Source organism: Rhinoderma darwinii, chromosome 1 (genome assembly GCF_050947455.1).
Source record: "Rhinoderma darwinii isolate aRhiDar2 chromosome 1, aRhiDar2.hap1, whole genome shotgun sequence".
NCBI classification, from domain to species: domain Eukaryota; kingdom Metazoa; phylum Chordata; class Amphibia; order Anura; family Rhinodermatidae; genus Rhinoderma; species Rhinoderma darwinii.
This window is the reverse complement of record NC_134687.1, coordinates 273,483,170-273,503,335: the sequence shown is the minus strand read 5'-3', so window position 1 is coordinate 273,503,335 and position 20,166 is coordinate 273,483,170. Positions and strand designations below refer to the sequence as shown.

Here is a 20,166-nt window from a genome sequence, read left to right as displayed (position 1 = left end):
ACTGCAATACACATAACAGAAGTCCAGAGCTTGATAGATAATCAGGCGCATGGTGGAAAGTTGTATTGCTGCTGGAAGTCTGTACAAAAAAAAAACCATTAATGTCTTGTCAATTTCAAAAATACATTTTTACATAGGAAGGAATTGTGTATTTATTGTCCCACAGGAATAAGAAATGTTTATGTTTCCACTCACCGTACAGACTGAAAATTCTTCATTCATCAGATTAAATATTTCTTCAGCGCAGCACAAAAAGTATGATAAATATATGGGCTGTATGTTATCAACCGCACACAAGAGAGGAAATTCAGAGTTGGATTCTCGGTTACGGGTTTGATGCCTTCTATCATGCAATTGGCTACATCCTCTGGACGGAACTTGCATTCACCTGCACATATTAACAAAAATAAGGATGGCAAAGAGATCACTAGTTATCACAATCATAATAGACTTTCAAATACCTTTGATACAAACATATTATACAGGGTGGGCCATTTGTATGGATACACCTAAATAAAATGGGAATGGTTGGTGATATTAACTTCCTGTTTGTGGCACATTAGTATATGGGAGGGGGGAAACTTTTCAAGCTGGGTGTTGACCATGGTGGCCATTTTGAAGTCGGCCATTTTTGTATCCAACTTTAGTTTTTTCAATGGGAAGAGGGTCATGTGACACATCAAACTTATCGAGAATTTCACAAGAAAAACAATGGTGTGCTTGGTTTTAACGTTACTTTATTCTTTCATGAATTATTTACAAGTTTCGGACCACTTATAAAATGTGTTCAAAGTGCTGCCCATTGCGTTGGATTGTCAATGCCACCCTCTTCTCCCACTCTTCACACACTGATAGCAACACCGCAGAAGAAATGCTAGCACAGGCTTCCAGTATCCGTAGTTTCAGTTGTTGCACATCTCGTATCTTCACAGCATAGACAATTGCCTTCAGATGACCCCAAAGATAAAAGTCTAAGGGGGTCAGATCGGGAGACCTAGGGGGCCATTCAACTGGCCCACGATGACCAATCCACTTTCCAGGAAACTGTTCATCTAGGAATGCTCGGACCTGACACCCATAATGTCACCCATAACTTGTAAATAACTCATGAAAGAATAAAGTAACGTTAAAACCAAGCACACCATTGTTTTTCTTGTGAAATTCTCGATAAGTTTGATGTGTCACATGACCCTCTTCCCATTGAAAAAACTAAAGTTGGATACAAAATGGCCGACTTCAAAATGGCCGCCATGGTCAACACCCAGCTTGAAAAGTTTTCCCCCTCCTGTATACTAATGTGCCACAAACAGGAAGTTAATATCACCAACCATTCCCATTTTATTTAGGTGCATCCATATAAATGGCTCACCCTGTAGTTTAATCCCTAAGACCTGATTTACACGAGCGTGTGCGTTTTGCGCACGCAAAAAACGCGGCGTTTTGCATGCGCAAAATGCACTTAACAGCTGCGTGTGTCATCAGTGTATGATGCGCGGCTGTGTGATTTTCGCGCAGCCGCCATCATCCGTTTGGATGTTTGTAAACAGAAAAGCACGTGGTGCTTTTCTGTTTACATTCAGAGTTTGACAGCTGTTGCGCGAATCGTGCGACCTGCGTGGTTTTCACGCACCCATTGACTTCAATGGGTGCGTGATGCGTGAAAAACACTGAGATATAGAACATGTCGTGAGTTTTACTTAGCGCACTCACGCTGCGCAAAACTCACGGACTGTCTGCACTGCCCCATAGAGTAATATAGGTGCGTACGACACGCGTGAAAAGCACGCGCGTATATTACGCTCGTGTAAATGAAGCCTTAGGTAAAGTAGATGACCCATAATAAAATGAAAAGATTTTTCCAGCTCACTGGTGTCCGGCGTCTTCAGTGATCCAGTGCACGGACCGCGCCCTGGCCCAGGCGTCTACCACAGTAGCAAAAAAAAAAAAAAGCTATGATCCAGCACTTTGTGAAGAAATCTCAGGACTTTATTTTATAAACATTATAAATCCACCAAGCACATAAAAACAAAAGGACCAGTACGCTTACGCGTATATAATAATTTTTTAATTTTTTTTAATTGTTAATTTTATTTTAAGTTGAGCCAAGTTACCAGCAAGAACTCCCCACAAAGTCCCATTGTTGAAAAAGAAAAAGAAAAACACGTCCTGAATAGGTTAAAATTCGGCAAGGAACACATTGACTGGCCCAAAGAGAAATCGTGCAACATTTTGTGGACTGATGAAAGCAAAATTGTTCTTTTTGGGTCTAGTGGCCGCAGACAGTAGGTCAGACGACCCCCGATGACTGAATTCAAGCCACAGTACACTGTGAAGACAGTAAAGCATGGTGGTGCAATAATCATAATATGGGGATGTTTCCCATACCATGGTGTTGGGCCTATTTATCGCATACAAGGGATCCTGGATCAGTTTGAATATATCAAAATACTTGAGGAGATCATGATGCCCTATGCGGAAAAGATATGCCCTTGAAATGGGTGTTTCAACACGACAATGACCCAAAACACACCAGTAAGCGAACAACATCTTGGTTACAGGCAAACAGGATTTAGGTAATGGAGTGGTCAGCCCAATCCCCTGACCTCAATCCCATAGAGAACTTGTGGGGTGACAAAAAAATGCGGTTTATGAGACAAAACCCCAAAACTGCAGAACTGTGGCATGTAGTCCAATCTTCCTGGACTGGAATACCTGTTCAGAGGTGCCAGAAGTTGGTCGACTCCATGCAACACAGATGTCAAGCAGTTCTCAGAAACAATGGTTATGACACTAAATATTAGTTCAGTAAAGTCAAATCTGAAACATTTTCTCAGATTATACATTACATTTTTGAGTTTTTAAAGAAAAAAGTGCTAGCACAGCAATTTTTTTTTTTTTTAACAGCCTAATTCTTTTTTCTTTACTTTCTGTAAAGGATTAAAAAACTGGATACATTTTGTTATTGTTTTGATTTGGAATTGAATGTGTAGTACCGTATTTTTCGGACTATAAGACGCAGTTTAGCAAGAATAAATCTTGCTAAAAAGTCCCTGCGTCTTATTGTCCGCAGTCAAGGGACCCGGCATCGCATTATTACATAACCCCTTCCCGACCGTGTGCCGGCACATCATGGAGCTGGAGGGGGCTGATGTACGGAGCGGGCTCACGCGCTGAGCCCGCTCCATACACTGCAGGTGTCCGCTTGTGACACGCTGCTCTAACGGTCAGAAACAGCAATTTCGCTGTTCCTGGCAGTTTAAAGGTGTTGTGCCATAAAACACATGTATCCCCTATCCACAGGATATGGGATACATGTGATCGATAAGGAGAACGGGTACCAAAAGTTACCAAGAGCGCTGCATGAGAAGCTGTGACTTCCGCGTTCTGTGTCTGGCAGCGTCATAGAGATCAATGGGATTCTTCTGCGCATGCGCGAGCGGCTCTCCATTGATCTCTATGGAGCTGCGGAACAGATAAGCCGGACACAGAACCCAGAAGTTCAGGCTTCTCATGTAGCGCTGTGGATGTTTCCCTATTCTCTTTATCGCTGGGGGTCCCAGCGGTCGGACCCCCAGCGATCTCACATGTAGCTCCTATCCTGTGGATAGGGGATAAATGTGTTTTATGTCAAACCCCTTTAACTAGTTAAATGCCGTAGTCAATAGCGACCGTGGCATTTATAGGGGTTTTTCTATGAAGCACATTTATGACATATCCACAGGATATGTTCTAGCTTTCTATGTTCTCCCGGCCACTTGGTTACATGTGGAGTTACTGAAACAGCGTAACTCGCTGAGCTATGCTGTTTCTGTAACTCCCATGGAACTGAACAGTAGATACGGAAACAGCATAGCTCGCATGCTACGCTGCTTCCGTAACTGCCATTCACTACTATGGGAGTTAGGGAAACAGCGTAATTACGCTGTTTCAGTAACTCCACATGTAACCAAGTGGCCGCTGGTTCAAGTCCACTAGGGGAACTAATAAAATATGTGTAAAAAAAGAAAAAGAAGTTAGATAAATTTTCAGGAGTGTAAAAAAATAAATATTAAAAGTTAAAAAGAAAATCTTTTCCCATTTTTTCCCCAAGCACAATGTAAAAAAATAAAATAAAATCGGTATAGCCGTGTCCGTAAAAGTCCAATCTATTACAATATACCATTATTTAACTCACATGGTGAGTTTAAAAATGTAAAACATCAAAATAGTTTTTTGGTCACCTTAGTGCTTAAAATATGAAATAAAAAAAAAAGTGATAAAAAATAAATAAATCATTCGTACCAAAAAATGGTGCTAATAAAACGACAGCTCGTCCCGCAAAAAATAAGCCCTCACACCGCTCAATTGATGAAAAAAATTTTGGCTCTCAGAATGTGGTGAAACAGAATAAATTATTTTTTTAACAAATAATTTTTTTATTATTTTCTGTAGTCTAAAACCTGGGTGCGTCTTATGGTCAGGTGCGTCTTATAGTCCGAAAAATACAGTATTTTCAGTGCATTTAGGCAAATAAAAGTTATTATAATGATTTTGCGTTTTATTTAATTTTTTAAACTACCTGCTATTTTTTTTTGAACACTACTTTATGTCTATAACCTGCACAAGGTATATTCTCTACAGGGCCTCATCTGCCATGAGGCGAGTTGACAACTATGCCTCCGGAATACCCCATAGATTGTTGTACGGCCACCAAGTATCTGATAGGTGTATGCAATTGTATGCCTATATAGTTGCAAACCTATGCCATTAACTGTTACAACACTGAATCTACTGGTAAAAACACAGGTCAATTGTATGCAAAAGGACAGAGTGTTGTCCCCCGTCTGGGGCTCTCATATATAAGCCAGATGGTCTCTTGCTCTAGAGGACCCCCTGTGGTGGCACTGTAGAAGAGTGAAACACTAGTTTCAAAACTCCACCACAGGTTCCAGATGATTGCTGGGGGTTCTAGCAGTAAGACACCCTGTTATCTGCTTGCGGGATATCCGGTCATCTACCATTCTAACAAAAAGAGATGATCTAAAGCAGATAGTCCATTTAATGTTGCATATGCACCACTGTTTTCAAATACAATGCTTCTTTTATATTCACTCTGACCAACCGAGGTTGATTTCACAACACTCCCATAAAGGGGCTTTGTTGAAAATTAATCTTACCAGTTCCAATAGCTGGAATAGCCACAGACTGTAGTCCCACACGTTCACATTGATCTAAGATTTCTGAGACTAGATTAGAGATGTTGTTTAAACTACCACCACAGTTACAATGTAAAATCCAGTCACACGGCAGAGGGCCTGCTGTGGTCATTACCAACGTTTGTCCAGAGTTATGACCTGAAATAGCAACAGAAACATGTGACCAGTTTGTAGGGTTCAATTATACAAGGTAAAATCTAAATTCTATATACATGCGGAACATGGAAGTTTTTTCACAAAACATTGTCTAAATGGTTGCCTCAATGAGGTGGTGCACGGTGTACTGAAAATATACTGGACATTCAGCATCCTCTGCATGATCGTTTCTTTCAGCATGTTCAGGTACATTTCACCATTCAGATTTGTATCAAAGAAAACAGGTCTCCCGATCAGTTTTCTTGCACCATGCATTGTTGTGGAACGCATGCGGCGCAGCTACTATCACTCCAATAATAGTGATGGCTGGACGACTGGGCCAGAGCATTGGCAAATCTTGTGGGGTGTTCCATGTATGCAGTGGTTAGTACCTACCAAAAGTGGTCCAAGAAAGGAAAACTGGTGACAGGGCCATGAACGCCCAAGACTCATTGATGTGTGAAGAAAAGGCTAGCCTATCTGGTCCAATCCCACAGAAGAGCTACTGTAGCACAAATTGCTGAAAAAGGTAATGCTGGTTATACAAAAAAATAAAAAATAAAGTGTACGAACACACACTGCATCTCAGCTTGCGGTGTTTGGGGCTGCGTAATTGCAGATCGATCAGAGTGCTAATGCCGACACCTGTTCACTGCTAAAAGCCCCTACAATGGCCACGTGAGCATTAGAATTGGACCATAAAGCAATGGAAGGAGGATGTCGAATGGTCTGATAAATCTCGTTTTCTTTGATATTATGTGGACGGCTGTACGTGTGTGCGTCGTTTACCTGAGGAAGAGATGGCACCAGTATGCACTATGGGAAGGTGGCCAGCTGGCAGAGGCAGTGTGATGCTCTGAGCAAACTTATGCATTTGTAACATACGTTTACGTCTTTTTGTAATATACGTCGAATACGTTTTTATATGTTTGTTTCCGTTCTTACTTCTAAAAATGTATACATTGATTGTTGTTCTTAAGCTAGAAATCGTGACTTTTCAAAGTTTGATTCAAAGTCAAAATATAAAAGGAAGACGTAGGGGTTGGCCGCAGTGTTTCCTGGTGCCAGTATTGAGGGGCTTGGTAAGGGAGGCACTACTTTATCTCATAATCTGGGTAACTTCCCATACATGGCGACGAAAATATATTCGTTTTACCTATGCAAACGTAGTGGGTTTAAGATTGCATACGTCGTCCATACGTCGCCATTGACTTAAATACAAATAAAAACGTATGCGTGTGGTATACGTTTTGGAAAAGTACTGAAAAGGGTAGTAGACTATGCTTTTCAGGACATAGGGTAAAAAAAAGAAAGGATAGAACGTAAGCACACAAAACCTATGCACAAACTCCACCATTAGGGCATCCGTACTGACCATAGAAATCAATGTACACGCTGAGTTACATGTTTTGACACTGTTTTTTCATGCCAAAACGTGCACGTCAGATGTAAAGTAAAAAAGAGATGTGATCTTAGCCTTACTTTGACACATACCACCAACCTGAACATTTTTGCAGAACAAGTACACCCCTTCATACTAACGATACTCCGTAATGGCAGTGGCCTCTTTCAGCAGTATAATGCTCCATGGCACACTGCAAAAATTGTTCAGGAATCATTTGAGGAACAGGTCAAAGAATTCAAGGTGTTTACTTGACCTCCAAATTCTCCAGATCTCAATGCGATCTAAAATCTGTGGGATATGCTAGAAAAATAGGTTCAATCCAATCTACCTCACAATTTACAGGACTGATGTCTAACGTCTTGGTGGCAGATGCCACAGTACACCTACACAGGTCTCGTAGAGTCCATGCCTTGACCAGACAGAGCTGTTTTGGCGACATGAGAGGGACGTACACAAAATAAGGCAGAGGGTTTTAATGTTATGGCTGACTGGTATTTATTCTGCACTATGGAACTGTTTTTCCCAGAAACTTACACTGTCATTATCCTGAAGTTTAAGTACCGTATCATAACAAAATGGCTGCTGATGACTATTCATTAGAGGTTCTGTCCTTGTCCAACCCTTTAAGAATACAGGATTCATACTCTACTGAGCTGCACTGAATATCATTGGTCAAAACCTTCACTGCAGCCAATCCTCATGAAAATTACTGGAAAAAGACGCAGAAACCAAAATAAAGTAAGATATAATTTACCTAAATGTCCACAAGGAGATATCATAAATTAATGCTGATCAACCCTCATTAAGTTTAGCAACATTTTGTGTGCAAATGTCCTAGCTACGACTCCTGTTAAATTCCATTGCAAATTTAGGCCTTGTCCTAATGGTTTCCTGTGTGATGTGGAACCACCTATGAGTTAACAGTTAACAGGTTAATGAGCCTCCCCTTAGTTTTGAACAGTGGGAATCTGTACTTAAATAATGTCATTGTCTCTACTAAGTAAGGTGTTATGATTAAGGCCAGTGCCATCACTGGCATAAGGCATCTGGAGAACATGCTCCATATTCTTTGGCCGATGCCCCAGATCTCCATGTAAACGCACTTTCAACTTAGGATCCTTTTACACGGGCAAATATTCTGCCCTTTAAACTAGCGCCTAATAAAAATACATGATGTAGTTCGGCGCTCGTTTGTTCAACTTACATGGAGCAATGATCGCAAGTATGAGGACAAACGATTGTTAATACGATAGTTTGTCCCATACATTTTTCATCTTGTCGGAAGCACATCCCCTCTTTACACGGAGATATGCTGCCAACAAGCAACCATTTTTCGCCTTAAATCTACCTTCTCATGGATACAGTGCATACAGTGAAATACTGCTGCGGGGCACGGGAGCCATAAGCTCCCTACCCCACTGTTCACTACTTTAGGCCTGCATTCTATGATCAGTTAGTTCTTCGATGCAGGCAAATGCCTGTAGCCTTCACCACTAGATCCGACGTATGAACAGGGTTAGGCAAGTACTGGATTAATTCTTTATGTGACATTATTACTGTCATGTTGGGGGCACTATCTGTTTTGCACAATAATTTGCTGGGCTCTTTATGGACACTTACTGTCATAGGCACAATCTGCTTTTGGGGCACTATGTGCGTGGCTCTTACTATTGGGGGTCACTATGTGATTAGCACAATATTTTTTGGGGTATTATCTGTTTAGTACTATAAATTTGGGGGGGGGGGGACAGTCTACGTGGTGCTAATATTTTCAAGGGCACTACCTGTCTAACACTATTGTTTTAGGGCATGCTGCTGAACTACGGTATAAGCTTATCATGTGTCACACAGGGTACATCTATCTGCAGAATACAAAAATGTATTTTTAACATCCCTCATGTCCTCCTATCAGCATTTAAGAATATAAAATTATACCTTCCATTTTGTATAAAGCTCACAAGCAAGCTAATCAGCATCCCATTTTGTTGCGGGAATGCCCTGTGAAGCGTATCTCAAAAGGAGCAGGGGTTTATTTTTACTTACCTGTGGTGTTTCTGGCAGGTTTACAAATGTCTTTTCAATTTGGGATTCAAATGTTGATAAGTAATAATAATTATAATAGTTGAACAATAAGAGGAAACACAAGCACGACACTTACCAATTACCAAACATCTTCACTTCTTTATTTTCATTCCAAATGTATAAAAGCAAAACACACGGGCTGCCTGTAAGGGTAGACTTCGTACTCCTACTCCAAACATTGGCACAAGCTCATGTGTTTCGCTTTTATACATTGGAAATGAAAAGAAGTGAACATGATTTGAAATTGGTGAATGCCATGCTTGTGTTTCCTCTTATCGTTCCTCTAAGTGATATCTCTGCACTTTTATATGACTCCGCACTGAGCACCACCATAAACACGGAAGTTTGCTGCCGCACGGATAACGCTACACATAGAAACGAAGGTCAATGGTGTACATGCCAATTGAATCTTTTGTGATCGTAATAATTCTTATATTGAAAGCATTTAATTAAGGGGGCAAGCCTTTGGGTCTGAATGGTGCGGGACGCTATTGGTGACGCAACGTTATATGGGGCACTATAGATGGCACAATTTTGTATAGGGGACTATCTGCATTATGGCAATATTTACGATGGGGCACGTCCTGTTTGGTGTTATTTATTTGGGGATACTTTGGGGGGCACAAAGTGTATAGCGCTAATAATTATGGAGCACTGTCTCTTACTGCAGTACAGTATTTGGCTGAGCATCACAGCAGACACGTTATTAGGGGTAACAGCAGGATGGCACTACTAAAAGGGTAGCAGGGGTTTGTGAAGAGGGTGAGGATGTATTGAGAAACCATAGAGCCAAAGTTGTCTGTGCGAAAAACTCTGCAGTGCGATTCATAACTGAAAGATGTTGTCATGAGGTCTGGGCCAGATGGAGAATATGTGGAAAGCAAACAAATTAAATCAGTCACTGTAACTCACTGGATGTATTTGTTTATTCGGCCTTTGGCTGCGTCTGATCAGTATGATTTGTTCAGTCTGGGGTTAGCGGTAATCTATGTATAATGTTTTCTGGCTCTGGTACAGTAGAGTGTACCCTGTATTGCCCCATAGAGCACACGTGTCTCAGGGAACACAGTCCATACCACTAAACACCAGAACCTGGCTGTGCGCTAGGCACATTGTCATTTACATGGTCAATCCTGCCACCAACAACAATTATTTTTATGGCATCAGAATTGATGATCAACGATAGAGAAGTTTTCTCCTTTGTTAACACGGACCAATTTTTATTAAGATTGCTCGAAAATGAGCGAATCATGACGATAATTGGTGCGTGGAATTGGGCTATTAACCCCTTCCCGACATCAGCCGTATATATATATGGGGCTGTCGGGCAGGGGTTACCGCAACGCGCAGTTACATTGCGGTAATGGTGCAGGCTCAGAAGCAGAGCCCACACCATTACCAACGGGTTTCAGCTGTATATTAGAGCGGACATCCCGCTGTAACGGTCAGGACCAGAGCTAGTCTCCGATCCAGTCGATTAACCCCTCAGATGATGCGCACAATAGAGAATGCAGCATCTGAGGGGTTTTGAGCCGACCGGCAGACCAGCGACATAATGACTGGGTTGCCGATGGTTGTTATGACAATGGCCCCCGGCTCTGCCTGCGGCTGTTTTTAAGTCACATCTCCTCGCAAAAAATGGAATAATATGTGAACAAATATACTTACCCAAAAACTAGTACCAATAAAAAAAGTCAGCCTGTCCCGAAAAAAAATAATCCCTGACACAGCTTTGTCCACGCAAAAATAAAAAAAAGTTATGGGTCTTAGAATGTAGCAACATAGAACACAAATTATTATTTATTTTCTTAAAAAAAGTGTTTGTTTTTTTGTGCAAAAGTGGAAATAAAAACTGTATACATTTGGTAGTGTCGTAATCGTATCGACCTGCAGAATAAAGTTAACATGTAATTTATGGCTCATAGTGAATGGCGAAAAAAAAACCACAAAAAAAACCATTCCAAAATTGCTTGTTTTTGGTCATTTCCTCTACCAATAAAATTTACAGCTGGTCTTGCAAAAAACAAGACCCCACAAGGCTCCATTAACCAAAATTAAAAAAGTTATGGTACTAGTAATGCAGAGATGAAAAAATGTCCCGATGTGCAGGCCGGAGGGGAACATTCCTTCAGTTTCAGGGCCAGAGTATTTAGGAGCCAGGAAGGTAAGGGACATCGCACATCTGCTGGAAGTGAGGGCAACTGTATTATACCAGCGCAAAACTTTCCCAGCAAAATTTCCCAAACTACAAAAGGAGGAAAAGTCCCCAAAAGGTGCAGTGTTACAAAAGGAGATAAGAAAGGACACCATTTATCAGTGTGACACCGACCTGCGCATAACTGATTGCTTCACAGCAATCGTATTACCAATTATACTCTCTTATTATGCCATGATGTACTCCGCACAGATTACATATACCCGGATGTACTCCGCACAGATTACATATGCCCCACATTATAAACTGAAATATCCGTAATACTCAAACAAAACGAACAGGCAAAATCCACGATCCAAATGGCAGTCCTTCACTTCTAAGCCCTACAGTGTGCCCAAACAGCAGGAACACATGTAAGACATTGCCATACCCTGGAGAACCCACTTAACAATTTATGGGGTAAGATTCTCCTGTGGCACAAGCTGGGCACAACATATTGTTCAGTGAATAGGCATAGCAGTGGAAAGATTTTAATTTTTCACTTTGCATCCTCCATTGCGTATTAATTTCTGAAAAACACCTAGTCTAAATTCTCACTACACCGCTTGATAAATGCCTTTAGGGCTGTAGTTTCTAAAATTGGGTCACGTTTTTTTTGGTACATCAGGGGTTTTGCGAATGCGACATGGCGTCCACAAACCATTCCAGCAAAATCTAAGCTCCAAAAGTCATATACCACTCCTTTTCTTCTGAACATTTCCATATATGTAAGCAGTAGTTTATAACCACAAGGGGTATTACCATACTCGGGAGAAATTGCTTTACAAATGTTAGGGTGCTTTTTCTTTTTTTATTCCTTGTCTAAAATATCTTATTGGGGAAAAAAAATACATATTTCATTTTCCTGGCTTAATTCTAATTAATTCTCTTATTTTAAAATTCAATGTGTTCTGTTAAACTTAAATCCTTTGCTAAGTGGACTGCAGCCGCTATTTCAGCTATTTCATACAGGCAGTGTGGTCATCAGAGGAGTTAGTTTGACCTTGCACTCAGCACGGACTACTGAGTAATAGTAGCATTGCTATATAGGGGCTTTCAGCTCACATTGCACTTCTAATCTTTACTTGTACTCTTCACTTGTATGCTGAATAGTTATTATGCAAGCACATCATCTGCATAACTGCAGCTATGTCAATACACAACGGCAGGAAATTCCAGAAACGGCGCCGCTGGAACAATGGCGATCTGTGAGGTGAGCCATTTTTTTTAAATAACTTGGAAAACACTTTTAAAAGAAATAAAAAATTATGTACAAAAAAGATAAAAATTTAAAAATACCACTAAAATTAGCATTAAAAAAACACATACCATTTAAGAAAATTGCAGATATTTTACATCTATTTTTTATGCAGTTTTAAACAGAAAAAAACCTGTGTAAACCTGGCCTTATGCTGGGTTTTTCTCATAAAATCTTACCAGTTATGATTTTTGCATTGTTAGGTTTAGCCCTCTGCATTTAGATACTAAGATTATGAATTATTTTGAGGAGATATGTATTTGTGAGCTCTATACAGGGGCAAAACGAGGAATAGGCGGAGTAGGCAGCTGTCTAGGGCATCATTTAAGAGGGGAGCATTCATTTATGGATTTAAAAGAAAATCCTAAAATAGGGTCTTGGAGCCAGGAGGAGAGATAATGGAGCTAGTGGACCCTACTCCAGATAAGTGGTAAGATGGCCAATTGGCCCTTCATTGGGAATTTTACACGTGTGGAGGGCTCTATATATCTTTATTTTTTATTTTTTTATATAGCAATGGTCTTAATGATTTAGCTAAAGATTTAGATATTTATTTTCTATCATCCAAACAGTAATTCTGACTCACCCAAAACCCACCTCGGATGAGGTGTCTCCACGGCGGATGAGTATATGGTTCCCCTGAATATTTGTAGAATCACTATTACAATTGCGTGACGGTTTTGAACTATACACATGGTTCACTCCAAGCTGGACACACCTACATATTTGGGCATTATATGGTCTGTCATATTATTGGCCTTGGGCCTATTTCCCCTTTTTTTGGCCGTGTCTTTGTATTTGATGCTATTTCCAGCCCAGTATTTCATCTACCATTTCTGGGGAGTGGTATCATGTCCCATGCCATACAGCTATCTATCTATATATGTGGTGATTTAATTTTCAGTTTGCCACTGGGGATTTATGTGCCAACATGTTCGGAAATATTTCATGTGATTAATACCCTTAGGTGTATATACATTAATGGCATTGGATATTGATCTGTACATTATTTAATATGTTACTTCTGTACATTACTCACATGCTACCATATTTAACCTAATCTAGGTTTACATGCACAATTTCTATACCTAGTTGATTTATTGTTATATTAGTACCTGGCCGGGTTTGTGAGGTTCTTATGCGGATACAGGATCACCTATGATGCTAATATATTTTTCATTTCTATACATATTTTATGTATCATTGAAAACATTTTTAGACTTTTATAGCCCTTGAGTCGAGTGCCTTTTGTTTTCCAGGGTTACCCCTTGCCTTGCTTTATTCCTATGCAAATGTATGTATTCCTGGGTGTCACCATACTATTTGTACTGTACTCAGGTGGGTCTGCTGAGATCTCATTGCTTTTTTTGATATTTTAGTCATAGTTACAGTCTGTACCAACCTTTCTGAGCATTTCTAACAATATCAGCTCCAGCTGCTGAAAAAATCTTTTCAGCCACGGCTGTGGGAGACAAAGTTACACATATCAGAAATTATCAGCTTGATTCATTTTACTAACACTAATAAAAGTTCATAATGATAAAATATGCACCATGATTATCCGTTCTATCAGTGAAATATAGATTTCATACCTTTGTGTTTCTCAAAAGCAGAAGACCGCAGCAGAGCCTGGATATGTAAGGCCGGGTTCATCGGACCTGGAACCCGCAGTACATTCCGTCCGAAAAACTGCACCACATTGTGATGCGTTTTTTTTTTTAACAGATTTTTCGCAGCAAAAATCCAGACGTCATCCAGGCAAGCCTCCTGGGATGACGTATCATACTATGTGACCGCCGCTACAGCCTGTGATTGGCTGCAGTGTTCACAAGGGATGCAACATCATCCCAGGAGGCCGGACTGGACGAAGAAACACAGACTTCTGTATGTTTTTTTTATTTTTCCGTAGTTGCGATTTTTGCGGCATAATCGCTGATAATACCCCTCAAAAGTCGCAACACTTGGCTTTCTGTTGCGGGATTTGCTTCCCCATTGAATAAAATGGGGAAAAGCCGCAACGGAAAACTAAAACTCATCATAAATTGACAATTCTGAACCGCAGGTCAATTTATTAACGTTTCTGATGCGGTTTTTTTTCGCACCCTGGGCATGAAATTTTCTAAGTGTCACCCACTTTGCTGCTACTGTAAATGCTGCGGAATCAACGCACACAATTCTGTTGTGGAAATTCTGCAGCGTTTACGCTGCGTGGGAACCCGGCCTAAAACTGCATATATAGAGAGTCTAGCTTTGGGAGTGTGTGTGGGGGGGGGGGGGGGCGTTTGCTGGTAGGTGTGAGGGAGATCGGATATAAACATTGCACACCGAACAACACATCATGAAAGGGAAAATTCGATCAAGAGTCACCAATTTCTTACACTTAGAAGGGTTGTCTCATCTGGAGGGGATTCCCATGAGAAAGAGCCTATAGCGGCTATATAATGTCCAAGACAAGCAGCAGCTCTCTTTGTGGCAGATAAGGTGATATAAATAGCCACATCTAGGTGAAAATGAGCAGCTGGCGACAACTTCCGCAGGAAAAATCATCTGTTTGCGGATGTCTCAGGAGCTGGACCTGCGGCAATCAGCTGATCAAATAACTGCTCTCATATGTTTCATAAGGAGACAAGCTCTTTAAGTTTGGTTTGTCAATACATTAATTTTATATTTTTGATCTGGTGTTCATAATATCCGACATCCAATATATTTAATGCTACCATCTGGTTTTACCTAAAAATGTAAATTTTGGTGGGGAATGCAGGGTTTATTTACCTGATGCCCTTTAGTTTGTTGTGCTGTCGATCCGCTGATTCCGGGGCCCTGTTTTTTGTCACTCCAGATGGCACACTGTGCTTCGGTAGTCCAAGACACTCTTCCCTGCTATCCGATTAGCTAGCACTGCAGCAGTCTTGGATGACAGAAGATGGGGTCCGGGAATCAGCAGTACAACAAGCTAAATGGAGGGCACCAGGTAAGTTAAACCTGCATTCTCCAGCAAACTTCACATTTTTTTGTATAACTAGGGGGTCACTAACTCAAAGAGGGTCTCCGGGAATTTTATATTAGGATAGGTCATCAGATCGGTGACTGACTGAAAGGGCCACAGCGTTCTTCACTTTAATGGGACCGAAACTGCAATCCCAGGCACAGTCGCTATAGAAGTGTACGGCAATGTGCCTATAAACTGGGAAAAGGCTGCGGCAAAGAATGACGCTGCCCCTTAACTCAGCTGATCATGGGGGTGTTGGGAGTCAAACCACCAACGATCTGATATGGATGACCTATCCTAAGGATAGGCCATCAATATAAAATGCCCAGACAACCCCTTTAATACTACATTTCCTTTCTTAAGTGAGAGTTAACTGTTATTCCACATAAATAATTTCTGTAAATTTGGATTTCACATCTTCGTGAAAGTCACCATTAAAAATAAGGCCAGATGAGCAGAAAGGAGTAATATTTTGTTATACTCTTCACTTTATTCATTTAGATATTTTAGAAATTCACAGAAAACATGTATATACTGTATAGGTTTTCTTAGATCACGTTTAATGCAATGATCCTATATTATTATTATAGATACTTACTATGAGCACCCCAGCTTATGAAGTCGGTGGGATTGACTATGGCCTTTGTAGATTCCATCACAATGTCACCATAAACCACAGACACAGTTAGACGTCCTTTTTTTATTTGTGTATGCTCTCCATAAGCTATATTAATGAAATGATCTGCAAGACACATTCAGTTCTCATGTGTTCTTTAAAAATGAATTTGCGAAAATCTGCTACAAAAAGGTCGGTACGGTGCAAGCGAATTAACAAAATCCCATTCATACGCATCAGAAATTCAAATACAATGTGAAATCGGCATGTAATATGTAATGCATGTTCACTGCATCTGAACATACCCTATGGGCTCATTCACATGGCAGAGCCCTGTGCACGGAGCCGGTGTACGTTTACTTTTAGGGCTTATTCAGACAAACGTGATATACGTCCGTGCAACGCGCGTGATTTTCACGCGCCTCGCACGGTCCACGTGCTTTTCTGTTTACAAGCATACAAACGGAGTGTCATAATGATGGCGGCTGCGCGAAAAGCACCATATGATCATGAGACACGAAGCTGTTAAGTGCCTTTTGCGCATGTAAAACGCCACGTTTTTTGCGTGCACAAAACGCACATGCTCGTGTGAATCCGGCCTTAGTATCCACTGTGCACTGCTGTACAGGCTGTCAGACTTTGTGACATATTCTTACATAGAAGGCATCAATGTCTGGTCTCCTTTCCATATGATTCTTTTGGAGAGTTGAAAATACAACACAGGTCATAGAGGCCATATTGGCAGGTTAAGTTTTGGATTCCGTTTTTGTCTTATGGGTGTAAAATACGTTAAAAAAAAAATACCACAGGTAGACTTTGCTGGGTTTTGGTAAAAGTATCACTGGGGCCAAAAACTTCACAAAATGCCACAAAGAAAAATTCATGGGCCTTTTCTCTATAAGGGCTGATGCACCTCTATGGCAGCTGTAATATGGCTCTGGCCATAATATGGCCATGTGAATTAGTCCATATGTTATTCTTCCCACCACGTATGAATGGGGTTTTGTTAAACCTCATTCACATGCATTGTATTGCACTTTGTTGGGGATTCTAAGTGCAGAATCTCAATCATAGAAAATCTGCACCAAATCTTCAACACATCTGCCACATCTGAACACTGTCTAATGCGACTTGACTGCGGTTCTTCCTTTTGTAAGAGGTCTATTTCTATGTCTAGCTCACTGCAGTAATTGAGATCTTCTACATAATCTACTTCAAAGTTACTAAGGGCCACAATCACAGAATCACATAGGTTGTACACGAAGTTCAACCTTTCTCTAAGGTCTACGATGGTTAATACTGTATATTAGAGAAATCGGTCTTTCACATACAGGTATGCTGTTGTAAAATATATATTATATATATATATATATATATATATATATAGAAAAAAACCAAGAAAAAGCAGCACCGTTCCTTCTGTGTAGGGTGCAAAAGTTCCCGTTCGGACACACGGCCAGTGTCCCAAGTTACCAGCACACTCCAAAATACAAGACAGCACTCCAGTTATAGTGAAAAATAGGATCACTTTAATCACCCCTTGCAACGTTTCAGCCCTACTCCATGGGGCCTTTCTCAAGCTTGAGAAAGGCCCCATGGAGCAGGGCTGAAACGTCACAAGGGGTGATTAAAGTGATCCTATTTTTCACTATAACTGGAGTGCTGTCTCGTATTTTGGAGTATATATATATATATATATATATATATATATATATATATATATATATATATATATATATATATATATATATATATATATATATATATATATATATATGGATACTTAAACTTTCTTAAGCTATAGTCTGCAGTTGCAGATGAGTTATTTGTATTCCTTTTATATGAGCACAAGCTGCAAATAGCATAGAACCCATTTTAAGGTGTAATAATTGGGCAATCATGACATTGTAGAAAATTACCTCCATTTTCGTTGCACAGCTTGATTCGTTGTCCTAAATCCATTGCTAAAAATATTTCTCTGTAGGCCTGTAAAATAAAGCAGTGTAATGTTCGCTGTGTATTGTGCATTAGTCTCTCCAGCTAGAACTCAATCTGCTGTCATTTGCATGTATGATTCCATGTTCCATATGGATAGAATATGGATAGCGGTGGTTTCTCATCTATTCGGCCCTAGTAAGAATGGTTTTCAGGATTGTTAACTCCGCTAAGAGCAAGGCATAACAAAATCTTTGACTGGCGTAAATGTGGATGCTGTGTGCTTACTTATTGTGGTGCAATAGCTACCCACTCAGTTTTTACTACTATTCTCTCTTGGTGTACAGACAGTAGTAGTTAGAACTAGCTTATTCACTGGACTCCTTTTTCCCTCTTGAACCTCTTGGTACCGACTAGGGGATACAGCAGTATACTAGTGGGTGCACTAGTATTGGCCTGCTCCATATTGGTTGATGGGTGTACCAACTACTATATTATTGACAAGCAACCCTATTGACTAGTTTGCATTTGTCGGAGTGGAGGACTCTGGTGAAGGCGCAAAGATGGCTGGATTCTGGATGATGTCTTCCAGATTTCCAACCTCCCAGCCTAGAGAGATAGGAAAGAGGAAGTCTTGTCACAGAGTGACTGCAATAAATGCATTTAGCCTTTACCAGATGATGCGATATCAGATAAATGTAAAGGTTGCTTAGCCCCTAAAAATTCTGTTACTACTATCAGAGACAAAACTAGTATTTCAGTGGATGAAAGAGACTTTAAGAGGTCAAGGATTCATCAAGTAAAACGAAACATCAGAAAAAAACCAAAAAACACTTTGCCAGAATAATCATTTAAGGAAGTCTCACGGTTATACGTACTTTGATTCTCAGACTTCAGATACCGATCCAGAACTTCCTGAGGACAATTTTCTTTTCAGGAAAGAAAATGATGACAAAATCACTAAAGCCGTAAAGAAGATTGTTCAATCTAGAAATCAATAGCCTTCCATTTAGGATCGTAATAGCCTTTTTTTTTCTTTACTAAATATAAGGCTAGAATTCCTCCAGGCAGGTTCTTTTGTTCTTAAAGTAATTCAAGAAAGAGAGTCGAAACGGCCAGACAAGAATGTGGATATTGAACCAAGGTTCTGTTCTGAAAAGTCCCACTAAGGTTGATTTAGTGGTCGGTAAGCTATCTTGTAAAGCTTTTTGCCCAGCTTATGATTCCACATTATCAAAAGATCCAATGGATCGTAAAGCAATAAGTATGTAAAGCACCTCAGATTTGGGCTCTTCCAATTGGGACAGGATATTCAAGATGGAGTTCCACAGGAGGAACTACTTTGATGTTATCCCAATATGCAAGCTGGCAGTAGGATTTATATGCAATAGTCCTCTTGATGTGCCGAGACTTAGTTCTAGGAACTTAACAGTATCTAATGCTGCAAGAAGGGCAAGTTGAATGAAACTTTGGACGGGAGATGTTGCATCAAAAACTATTTTGGTTCCCTTCGAACCCAGTAGACTATTTGGCACATTGCTGGATAAGAATTTTGAAGATTATAAAGGAGAAACTTTTTTTTAGCACAGACTACGGTTAAAAGGTAGTTTTCTTTCCTTTAAGAAGAGATGAGAAAGCCATGTAGAATATATATTACAACATGGGCCACAGACCCTACAAGAGATTCCTTTAATACCAAGAATTTAGCCTTGGCAAAAAAAAAGGCATGGAACAGTCTGTATCTAAAATATTTGAATTCTGATGCTACAGTTTTTTTTAAAAGAGTTTTTCCGGTGCCAAAACCAAAAGGGAAATGGCATCTTATTTTACACCTTCGGTACCCAAGTCAGTTTTTACAGAGTAAGAGATTCAAGGTGGACACTATAAGGTAGATTATCGCAACCCTTCAACAAGATGACTGGATGGCTTCTTTAGATCTAAGACACGCATACTTACATATTCCAATTCACACTGCTTATTGCAAATTTCTTTGATTTGTGATTTGGACTCAGGTCAGCACCCACCATTTTCAGTTCACAGCTTTGCCCTTCAGTCTTTGTTACTTTCAGAATCACGGCGAAAACTGCTTGTGTTTTGTTCACTTCCTTAAAGGGGTTGGCCACGCATGGACAACTGATGACCTATCCACAGGATCAGCTGCCCTGGCTGCCTCCGGACGCAGGATGTTATGAAGGGTATGCAGTAGTTGGAGCCGGTAGAGATGGCTCCGACTACTGCAGAACTTCAGCTCGGCCTCTATTGCGTGACCGCAGCAATCTGCTTCCAGCATGGACATCTGGTGCCCGGAGGCAGCAGGAGCAGCTGATCAGTGCAGGGTCCGCATGTTGGACCCCAAC

At 40.4% G+C, this 20,166-nt stretch overlaps 1 protein-coding gene and 1 long non-coding RNA gene across 2 annotated transcripts in view; both read right to left on the bottom strand.

Moving 5' to 3' along the window:
* Positions 1–201: 201 nt before the first annotated feature.
* LOC142741145 (uncharacterized) lies at positions 202–13,731 on the bottom strand. Its single transcript, XR_012881016.1, has 3 exons — positions 13,672–13,731; positions 5,157–5,333; positions 202–388 (listed from the first exon to the last, which is right to left on the bottom strand). It is a non-coding gene; the product is annotated as an uncharacterized LOC142741145 (long non-coding RNA).
* Positions 13,732–15,157: 1,426 nt separating this feature from the next.
* The window catches only part of LOC142743175 (uncharacterized), a 195,468-nt gene continuing 190,459 nt past the window's right edge, over positions 15,158–20,166 (bottom strand). The window contains exons 10-12 of the mRNA XM_075853709.1: positions 17,794–17,860; positions 15,857–16,000; positions 15,158–15,222 (exon numbers count right to left, since the gene is read on the bottom strand). Coding sequence (XP_075709824.1) covers positions 15,158–15,222; positions 15,857–16,000; positions 17,794–17,860 — 276 coding nt within the window. The remainder of the gene's footprint in view (positions 15,223–15,856; positions 16,001–17,793; positions 17,861–20,166) is intronic.